This window comes from Salarias fasciatus, chromosome 6 (assembly GCF_902148845.1).
Source record: "Salarias fasciatus chromosome 6, fSalaFa1.1, whole genome shotgun sequence".
NCBI lineage: Eukaryota > Metazoa > Chordata > Actinopteri > Blenniiformes > Blenniidae > Salarias > Salarias fasciatus.
Window position 1 is genome coordinate 14,039,326 of NC_043750.1, and position 11,221 is coordinate 14,050,546.

Here is an 11,221-nt window from a genome sequence, read left to right on the forward strand (position 1 = left end):
CTGTCAAGGAGAACATGAAGGCAAAATCAGATTCTTTTCTTGCTCTTAGCATTTTTTCACATTCTTGTTTGTCTTTCTAGGAAGAAACATCCAACAGGTGACTCCAGATTTTCAGTAACGTCTGTTTACTGGACGGCATGATCAGTGGCTGATCTGGTAACTTCACCCATTTATAATCTGTTATTATAGCTGTGTCTACAAACCATGCTTTAACTAATGGATATGTAAATATTGTTTTTAACAGCTTCAAGCAAGTTATAATTCATAGACACATTTTTTGCACAATTACTACATCTTTAAAAGTATTAGGTCTATGTCTTGCGCAAGGACACGTTGACACAGACAGGGCGAGTTGGATCTTTTAGCAGATACCTAATATGTTGACGCTTTCATTGAAGGAGCTTCTTCAAATCAGATTTCAGAGGGAGAAAACTATTTTCATCCAGCATCCAACTCCACATATCTTAAATCCAAGCTGCACTGCTGTCTTTAACTCAGTCCATCCTTAGAAATCCTCTACAGATAAACTCATGGCCTGTGGTGTTGCGATGTGGACGTACGTACTTGATCTTCTGCGTCTGTAAGATGTTGAGGATGTTGCTCTGGCCGGTCGGGGTGAGGTCCAGGACCACGCTGCCCAGCAGGCGGCCCAGTGACCGGCTCCCTGGGAGATCAGAGCTTCCTGCCACGTACATCCACCTTCCCAAAATCTGGAGCACACAAACAGTTTGCACAAAAGTTGTACGATTCCATAACCTCAAATGACTGATAAGCCCTTCTCAGTGGCTTGTGATGCCGATGTGATGACTTACTTCTTCTTTGCTGATTTCGATTGGTTGCAATAAACTCTCGCAGCTGCTGAGGGGAGCCGAGTGTCCGAGAGAGAGAAGACTCAGCAACACAACAACAACGCACTTCATCTTCCAGACGTCTGTCTTTACTCCTTCACTCAGTGGCTTCTTTTCTTTCCTCCTCTGCAAACTGTGTTTTGTCTTCACGTCACCACTATATAAGCATTCATGACACTGTGAGCTGATATAACAAGAGTACACAGGCCGGCGGGAGACTTTGACCCGGGGTGGAATGTTGATCCGATCCCAATCAGCAGGTGATCATGTGGAGGCCGGCTCACTCACACTGTAGTTAATATGTTTCACTAATTCACTCTGATAATCCCGCTCGATCAGTAATGGACACTAAACCCCAGCAGGAAAACAGGGAATAATAAGTTATTTCCATCTTTTGTGTTTTTTATTGCTCATTTTCAGCACGGTGTGTGTGTCTTATAATGCTCTGCCGCATGTATTTTCATCATTAATTATGCATGAGTAAATGCCACTTATTTTACATTTTAGTACACAAATGTATCTCTCCTGCATCGTAATCCATGCTACTGCACAACTGCAGATAAAACCATTAAAAAGCAAACTTTTATCTTAATTTTTTAAATTCTGTTAACTTTACTTGGAGCCTGGTGGTACAATGAGGCTGTAATGTTTTTTGTTTTTTTTTTAATAAAACTTTTAATCCCTTTTTGCTCTCACGTCCTTCCCTGCGGCCTTGTTTTCCTTTTTCTTAAAAATCATGTTTGTTTGAACATGTTGATGTTTGGTATTTTTAGAGATAAATGTTCCAGGACACTCAATGGGTGACAACGTCAACACAGCCTTTGTACAAGGAGTAAAAAAAAGTTTGCTTTTAACTGCATCACAGTGGGTTGAAAACCATTTAAGTATCTATACATTGCATGAAATTTGTTTCATTATCGTCACAAAAATGTATGGCTTTAATAACATGTAACATGCCTTCATATGTATTTATGGATTTTCCAGTTTCCTTCCATAGTCCAGAAAAATGATTAGAAACCACTCCTCAGTGTGAATGTGTGTGACCTGTGCAGACCTGCCTGCCAGATAAAGAGTTTTACCTAATTTTAGGAGCTTTGTACTCCAAAGTCTGACCCAGTTTTCTGTGTGACTGTGCAAATTTCAACACCAAACTCGAAAAAAGATTCAAAAACAGACAATCAAAGCAGATATAACCGAACCACGAGAGCTGGAATTCAAATCCTCTCTTATCGTCCACTTCCAGACAGAAATTAAAGTGTAAATAATAAAGTTTGTATCTGTACCGTATTGTGTGTCAGTCCACATTCAGGTGAGACACTTCTGTGATCACGGTGTGTGAATTGAAAATCAGAATGTAGAGAAAGAATCAATGAGAAAGTCATTGATTTACAACCCATAAAATAGACAAAACCAGTCTTATCAAAAGTGTGTTTTAATTCAACTTAACTGATTCTTTCTACAGATGATTTCACAAACAAAGGAACAAAAAAACAGAGAAAGAGCAAACTGGGCAGATGGTCCTGACTAATCTGTGACTTAATGGAGTGAGAGGAGGGCCGGTGGTTAAAGACAGATGGACGTTCTGCCCGGTACTGATGGAAAGATGAATGAGGACGACGACCATGCTTCACTTTCGCCTCCTTTTCCCCGGACTGATGGTGAGGCTGAGTGACGGCGGGCTGGAGGGAAATGGAGGGAGAGTGACGAGGAGCATCCATCACTGGGTGACGTGCTGGTTTTTGGTCTCTCGCTCGTTTCCTCCCATTCCGGTCGGGGGGGGGGCTTTCCTTGCTACTCCATGGGCTCCTGGTTCTCGGGGTCCGCACTGATCTCGCTGGACTCTTTGCCCTCCTTGCTCCTCTTGCTCTTCTTGTGTTTATGCCTCCGGTGGCTGTCGCCCTCCTCGCTGTCGTGCCTCCGCCTGCTGCTGCTGCTAATGGGAGGAGAAGGATGAGAGAGTGAGAAAAGGGCAGAGGAGGTGACAGGAGAGGAAGTTCAGGAGTAGGAGGAAGGGAAGAAGGTGAGAAACAGGAGACGGATGAAGGAGGACAGAAAGATCGATATGGAGAAAAGAACGGAAGAGCAGGAGGATGGTGATTTAGAAAAGGAGGAGCGGAGGGAGAAGAAGTGTTGAGCGGGACACAGAAACAACATGAGCCAAAACATTTCGGTAAACATTCACACAAAGACAGCTTGTACCTCCACCCCTCACGATCAAATTTACCAACAACGGCAGACTGAAGTCCAAAAACATCAAACAAATCCTTCAGTGCATCTGATAAATAAAGTCTCTCGCTACACATGAGAGGCCTGTTTCTGGTTGTTTAACTCAACTCACATTAAACACTGAACACAGCTCACTTTAAGGTTTTCTCAGGTTCATCGTTTGACTTTATCTTGAGAAGTTGTGCACCTCTTCAGCCGCATCAGCTTTCAAATAAATGTCCAATGAAGCAGGCAGGGTTCATAGCTTTCAGCTCAGAGCAGGACTCTGCGGGATGTAAACAACTTCAAAAGTGAAACAAGTCTTAAAATATGCTTCAATAATTCTGTAGGATCGGCATTTAAGTATTTGAAGAAGAGCTGTGTAATGAGTTAAGCTTCTGTGACTTTAAGCGAGCTTGAAAGCTTCTCTTTCAGCAGTGCTGAGGATTCCAGACGACCTGAGAGTCGCTGTACCGCAGTCAGTCTATCAGGTGAACCCATTCTTTTTTTTTTTTATTGGATGAAGGATTATTTATTGGCTTCTTGTTCTAGTGCAACAATAGTCCTGTCAATCTTGTAATTTGACACCAGGCTCATTGTCTTTTCTAGATTATATAAGGTTACATACATAAATAGTTGGGACTGGGAACATTTCTAAGCATGATGGGAAGAAAATGAAACAATCCCGCTCTTTAAATGAGGGTCATTTCAGGGTATTTATTCTCGGTGTAAGAAGGGAAGAAAGGACAAAGGAAGCTTTAGTTTATAAGCATTAAACCATGTGAGACTCTGATTCGGTTCTGGTACAACAGTCAAGCTGGTTGTAGGTAATTTATGGTCAAATGTAAGCATCCATGAAAATGCTTGTGTTTAAAATCGGACGTCACGTACAAACACACACATGTGTCAAGCGTCATTTAAATACCTGCGGGAGGACTTGTGGCGTCCCTCCTCCTTCTCCCGGTGCCGCCGCTCTCTGTGCCGCTCCTCTTTCTCCCGGCTCGACCGGTCGCGGTGGCGCTCCACGTAGCCGCGCTCTGGATACTCGCGGTAGCGGTACCGCTCCTCATCGCTGAGGAAGCAGAGATGACAGAAACATTTATTTAGCAGCAGGTAAAAAATGGGAATATGTGTGTGTGTGTGTGTGTCTCTCTCTCACCTGGTGTAGCCCATCCCGGCAGGGCTGTGCTCCCGCTCCCTCTCCCGCTCATGCGTCCTCTCTCTGGGCCTCTCTCGGTCCTTGTCTCTCTTGTCGTCTCTACGGGGATAGTACTCCCAGGGTTTGGCGTTTTCCATCATCGGCGGCCATGGAGGAGGCACGCTTCCAGCCAGGGGCGGAGGATAAGCACCTGGACACATGAACACACGCTGAGAAGTCGTACTTCCACTTCGTCACTAACATTTGAAAAGCAGACGTGTGGCTTTCTACCTTGGGGAAATGGATATGGAGGAGCAGAGCGTCCATCATAACCTCCAGGGTGACCGCTGAGGAAGCAAAGAGAAAACGGCTTATTAGAGGCAAGCACACTGCTGTACTTCCATCATCGCCGAGACCACAGAGGAACGGACATGCTGATGTGGAGAAGTGGAACAAGAGTTCGCTCTACAATAAGATCAGAGTGTTCAAGTCTATCAACATGAAATATGACTTAAAATTACACCGTGTTTCTTATAACTGGCTGAATCACAGCTGTTTATACAGGTTGCAGCGTGATGTGGACATAGAGTAACGCGGTTTAAGTCAGAGCATGGTTCAGATTCAAAGGATTTGTATTGGAAACGAGACAAGGTCAAAAGCTAATAATTACCCAGCATGTTTGAATCAAAGGGGGATTTATGTTTGGAATTGAGGTGTCCATTCAGAAAATCGATTAAGATTCATTTGACTAGACAGTTTTGATCGGTCCAGTTCAAAAGATATTTGGATTCATTATGAAGGAAAGAAAAAAGAACATTTGGTTTTGATATTAGTCAAAAAAAAAAGAAGGTTGTCCTGAAAGAAACATGTCCTGATTTGACTTTGAAGTGTTTGCAGTGTTGGGCCATCATCACTGCACTCACTGAACTTTAGGTCAACCAAGTTTCAACAGTGCTCAGACTTCAGGACACGTGCACATCCAGAAAAATAACTCCAAGCATAAAAATGAGCTTTTGGAGGCGCTGAATAAAACAAAAGTAAAGGATCTCCTGCTAGGAAACTATATTTCAAACCCAAATCATCTTTGAAATTGCCGAACATGTTCCTAATGGGTGTGTGTGTGTGTATGTGTGTGTGGCTGAATTACCTGTCCAGAGTGGGAATGATAGTCGGAGGAGGCCCACTGGGCGGAGGAGGGAATCCAGGAGGTGGGACAGTGATGGGCAGCCCTACGAGGAAAGTGGAAGAGCAGATCAAACAAACGTAACGATGGAGAAACAGATTCATGTGGAAACAGAGAAGACCGTAAGAAACTCACTGAGTGAAGTGGGTGGAGGGATGAGCGGGGGCGCGGTGCTGACGTTTGGCGGCGGGGGAAGAAATGGAGGCGGGGGGATGTTGGGAGGTAACGGTCCAGGCGGGAAGAATGGGGGGATTTTAGCAGGAGTCGGTTCGGACTCTGAGGTCGAGTGTTCAGAAATGACCTGCAGAAAGAAGAGGTCAAGAGTGAGAAGAGCGAGTGACAATGTGGATGTTCCCACTGCTCAGAGGGACTTCACACTCCCTCTCACACACCTGGATGTTGTTGCCGTCTAGATTGTGTCTGCGCCGCCCCTCGACCCTGCTGATGGTGGCCAGCTGTCCGCCGATCACATCTATGGTGCCACTAGACTTCCTGTGAAAAGAAGAAAAAAACAACAAAAAAAACAAAAAACAAAAACACACATCAAGCCGATGAGCAGGAGCCAAAATACATTCAGGTAGATTCATCCTCCTTCCACAAACACACACCAACAACAAAGACCTGCACAACGCAGCAAGACTAAATCACCTTTCAAGTAACACCAGTCTTCTATCAGCAACATAAATACCAAATTAAACAACTCCTATCGAGTTTGAAGTCCCTTCCTGCAGCCCTGCTTTGCCCAGGCAGGCTGTTGATTTATCGATTTGACTGCAGACGTGTTTTCACAGATTTTTGCGGGTGACGAATAAAGCAGAAGTGTCACCTGGAGATCTGACTGACGGCAGACTTGTACAGGCTGACGGGAGACGTGAAGTCCGGCTTGGAGGTGTGAACAGGCAAACTGGACAAGTCCTTTTCGTTCCCCGTCCGGCCCTGCTGAACCTGGAAAACAGTCCAAACAAGCTCAACAACACTTGCAAACGAATTCCGAAGAATACAGCGGAAAAATTCTTAACCACCAATACACTCGGATATTTCAAGCATTTTTCTCATTAAAATATTCTTACTTTGGCTGATAAATCAAGAGACTCCTTGTATTTGTAGATTTCAGGGCGATTCTTGAGATTTAAACATGTGTAGTGTGATAGTTTTTTCCAAACTGAGCAGTATTGCCAGAATTAGGTCGTTATTTTAACAGTCTGATGTTAAAATTCTGATAAATGCATTTGTGTTTTCTGATCTGAACTATTACAAAGTCATTTGAACGGTTTTTTTTTTTTTTAAGCTGCATTAATAGACTTCTACTAATAAGAATCGCTGGAGTTGAAAGGTTCTCACTAGATCCAGCTGGAGCTTCAGTGGCTGTCGGTCTCTTTTAGGACTGACGTCAAAGCCCTTTTGATTCTCGAGCACCCTGTGACTCCGCAAACTCATGATTTCCTTAATGCTTGTATATATAGTCCGAGGTCCTCTGAAGCTATACTTCTCAACATACCATAAATAGAGCATAAAAAAGTCTGGCGTTATGCTCTTGTGGCCTGGAACAAGCTGCCAGCTCGTATAAGAGAAGCATTATCTTCAGACCATTTGATGAAACAGCTCAAGATATATTTTATGTCTTTGCTTTTAATGAGCCTTCTGGCTTTAATGCTGCCTTCTGCTTGATTCCATTGCCTTTATTTGGATGTTTGCTTTTTAAATGACTTTTTATAATTAGTTTTTTGTTTTTAATACTGATCTTCTGTCTTACTCTTGATTAAAACAGCTCGGGTTTCACTGTTTCCGTTATTCATTTATTTTTTTTCTTAATCATGTAGTTCATTTCTTAGTGTCACAGTTTCTTTTCAGATTTGTTTTTATCTTACAGTGATTTTGCTGGTCACGGAGCCAACTGTAGAGACCTCCAGGCCCATGCGCAGCCTCTTCTGCTTTTCACAGTAAGCCTTCCACGTGTCTTCATTGAAGCCGTAGTTGAAGTAGTCTGAGAGATCCGCTCCTACAAACAAACACAGAGACACATTTTAGGGAATATCTGTGCAGTCAGAGGTTCCCACTTCTGTTTTGTCATGGAAGGAGTTTTTCCAATGGTGTTTAAAGAAAACCCAAAAGAGATTTACAGGCCCAGCGGAAGCCTTCGCTGAGTCATGACAGTTTTATTGGATTTTTTTTTGTGCTTCATTCCTTTCAAGTGGAGAGTGAAAGCTGGTCTGTGTGGTCCCACTTAACAGAAGAGCTGCTGGAGACCGTGTCTGATCGGGTCAGGCTGTTTTAGCAGAGGAAGACGGAACTACACAATATCAGGCAGGTGGTAATAATTCTAAAATCAACGGTTTTTAATTTATTTATTTTTGAGAAAGTAAGTCACTGATTGTCAAGTACTGGCACAAGGTATAAAAGTATCAGATTACTAAAGCTGCTAATTCTAAAACAACCAAGTAAATGACTGCAAAAAACTCAGGAAATAAAAAACAAAAAGCACAGAAGCAAACTCATAAAAGTTTAAGTTCAAGCAAATTAAAAAGAAACACAAACCTGGTTTCCTCCAGGGTTTCTCTTCAAAAAGCTCCATGTCCACCTCCAGCACTGGAACGCCGTTAATGTTTCCCGGTGCATCGAGGTCGACGCCCTTCAGCTTTGTAGCGACTGAGAAAATTTACAAGACATCATGTTTGTGGATAATTTCACAATATATATATAAAAAAAGCAGCTCATTCTTTTTAAACTCCTTTTAAAAGGCAGCAGGGGAATAAAACAGACCATAACTCACCTTGTCCATAAGATCTGGAGCCTGTAGGTTTTATATTGAGGTTGACAGGTGGAGCTCCATAAGGTCTGAGAAGGAACAGGACCAGAACATTTCAGTTTGCAAACCCACATCCGACTTATGTGAAAAGTTCAAAGAGCTCAAAGAGAGACAAGCTACAAATAATGACTATTAGTGAAACTTTTTTTCCTTTAACTTTACATGATTTCATAAAGAATGGTTTCTTCACTTTAAGGTACTAAGTATATATTGATGAGGTAAATGCTTATTTTATCAACTGGAAATGAAGCCAACATGCTTTAACCAGCACACATTGTTACTTAAATTATTAAAAGAGAGAGAAAGCGCTGTAGGAGTGTTTTCACACTGCATGTTGTGCTGTTATTGCAGACAGAGACAAGTTAGGAGCAGGACTTGATCTCTTTCTTGATTCAGTTAAACTTGTGAAAGGCATCTCATTTCAACACATTTTCGTAAAAGATCTGCGCCAAAGGAAGATTTCACCTCCTTTATAAAAGCATTTCAAATTCTAAATAGGCCATTCAACGAAATCAAACATAGATTCAGAGGACTTTTGTGAACATCATGCAATACAAAACTCACTAAACACTTTGAAGCCATCTATTAAAAAGGTCATATTGACGGAGACCTACGTGTATTGAGGAGCTCCAGGTATGATGTCACCGATGGTGACGCGGACATCGTCGTCGTCATCGTCGCTGTCAGAGTCGCTGTCCCCATCCTCAGCTGCAGCTTCACCTGTTGGCTGAAAGAGCAGGAAGCAGATTAACACATGCAGCTGTCACAAACCCTGGGACTGCAAGAGTGACAGAAAATAACAGAGAGAAGCACGCAAAGAAAAACAGACAGTGTAAAAGCAGATGTAAAAGCAGATGTCAAAATGCATCAGGACTGCATGCAATGTGGGTGTCCTACCTCTGCAGCCACGCCGTTCCCTGTTGCGTGTGCAGTTGCATCTTCTGTTGAAGCATCCGCGGGTGCACTGCAGATGGGAGACAAATTTATTTATTGACAGTTTACTCATTCATAAACTGTGCAATCACAAGCCAATTAAAAAGGAAAAACATCTCAAGGTTTATTGAATACAGTTTCAAATCTATGGAAATACAGACTATATAATCTGAAATGAATTAGTTGTGTTACAATATTCCAGAGGTCCATGCAGTTTTATCGACCCATTTTTGAATCACATAATTTCAGTTGACACGTAATATTTTTTTAAAAAAATGCTCTACTTGAGGATGTAGTGTGTGATGGTGTCAGGCGTTTCCTGATTTACAAACTCCAGGTCAATCTATTCACATCTTTCTTTTCACGCAGACTGAAGCACCGTTTGCTCACACAACACAGGAAGAAAAACACACAACAGTGGCTGATGCAATTTAATGTGATGAAAATGTAAGCTTATAAAAGAAAACAAAACAAATCAAATGTTAGAATGAATGAACATATTTATCTACTCATTATCAACTGTGGATACATCAGTGGATGAATGTTTGCATTATATATGCATCCATATTTTGATTTTTATCCTTTGGGGCTTCTTTGGGCCATATTGATTATGAAATCTGGGGAGTTTGTTCAGGTGAGGACAGATGTTATTCACCTGACTGCAGCGTTCAGTTTGGCTTCTTCGTCTTCTTCTTTGCTCTCCGACTCATCTGAAACAATTAAGAGTGCGTGTTTTTCACTAATTTGAGCATTGTGGGACATATGTATTTGTGGAGGTGAATCCAGGACTTTACATTAACTTAAATCAGGTGTCATGCGGCTGAAGGCCGACAGAAGCCAAGAAGCGCAGCTAGCTTAGCAACAAGCTAATCCAACAATCCTCTGAAAGCGAACGGTAGCAGTTGAAAGTTATCAATTGAGTAACAAGTAGCTGACAGACGGGTTCATATCTGGACCAGATTAGCAGACGGAAGGTGGGGGCTGTGTTCTTATTTTACCTCCATAGAGCCATTCTTCCTCCTCGTCTCCGGCGCTAGCATCAGCGGTGGTGGTTTTCTCCGCTTCCTCCGCAGACATGTTGGCTCAAACGGGCAGAGCTTCTCCACCAGAAGGCCCAACGACGAGTTTCAACCGAGCTTATAGATGCAAAACCAGAGGCACAAATTCTCCCTTTGGCGAGGAAACGGGGTTAAAGATATAAATTATTACTTCATGGATCCATTTGATACCTTTGCGAGTCAGTGTGACCCAGGAAGAGATTGTTTACCGCTGCCGTCAAACAGTCGGTGCTGCAAGCAGAGCTCCCTCTGGTGGACTGGATGAACTACATGATGTTCAGGTACTTCAGACTAGGTCAAGAGGACTCTACTTCCAACACGAGCAGAGGCGAAGCGCGGGTCTCAGTACAGAGGGGTCGGAGCATTCTCTACGGGCCCTTATGATAGTAATTTTACCATTCAAACAATACCTCATGCTACCATCAAACAACACACTAATGCTCACTTTTATTGAGCCAAGCAAACCTATATGCCTCAGAAAGCAGAATAAAGTCACAAACCAGTTCACAAACTTGTTCTGAAGAACAAATACACATATGCACGCACACACACGCTCACACACATCCACACAAATGCAGCCTGACAGGGTCAATCTCCGAGCGTCCGCTGTCCATGGTGCTGAAAGCTCAGATAAAAAGTCACGGGCTACATCTGTACCATCTTTGATACAGCTTAAATATAAAATGAACACAGCTGGTCTAAAATTACACAATCTATTCAGATAGATATAGACACAGCTATCTATATCTTTTGGAATTCATGTATATTATAAAAAAATCAGACTCGGCGGTCTCTTGTACACAGAGGTGTCAAGAAAGTACTTTCCCATGCCATGTTTTCCATGTACCCAGTCAGTTCTCGAAGAGCTGGGCTGATTGTGATCACCTGGGCCCAGTACTGTTTGTTGCAGGTGATTCAAATCAGCCCAGCCCTTTGTTAACTGACTGGCCACAACAAAAACATGGCATGGGAAAGTACTTTCTTGACACCTCTGCTTGTACACAAGCCACATTCAAATATCCAGGTGTTAAAGACCACAGCATTCTGATA

The 11,221-nt window shown here is 42.7% G+C and overlaps 1 protein-coding gene across 2 annotated transcripts; it reads right to left on the reverse strand.

Moving 5' to 3' along the window:
- Positions 1 to 2,262: 2,262 nt before the first annotated feature.
- fip1l1b (FIP1 like 1b (S. cerevisiae)) lies at positions 2,263 to 10,372 on the reverse strand. Of its 2 annotated transcripts, none has more exons than XM_030094724.1 (15): positions 10,112 to 10,372; positions 9,769 to 9,823; positions 9,078 to 9,144; positions 8,795 to 8,907; positions 8,145 to 8,209; positions 7,910 to 8,020; positions 7,243 to 7,373; positions 6,201 to 6,319; positions 5,767 to 5,866; positions 5,510 to 5,675; positions 5,339 to 5,420; positions 4,483 to 4,538; positions 4,213 to 4,402; positions 3,979 to 4,125; positions 2,263 to 2,778 (listed from the first exon to the last, which is right to left on the reverse strand). In XM_030094724.1, the coding sequence occupies exons 1-15, from the start codon at positions 10,188 to 10,190 to the stop codon at positions 2,640 to 2,642; spliced, it is 1,620 nt and encodes a 539-aa protein (XP_029950584.1). In that variant the 5' UTR covers positions 10,191 to 10,372; the 3' UTR covers positions 2,263 to 2,639. The 2 variants fall into 2 exon arrangements, with proteins under 2 accessions (XP_029950584.1, XP_029950583.1); XM_030094723.1 differs by having other exon boundaries at positions 2,263 to 2,781.
- Positions 10,373 to 11,221: the final 849 nt, after the last annotated feature.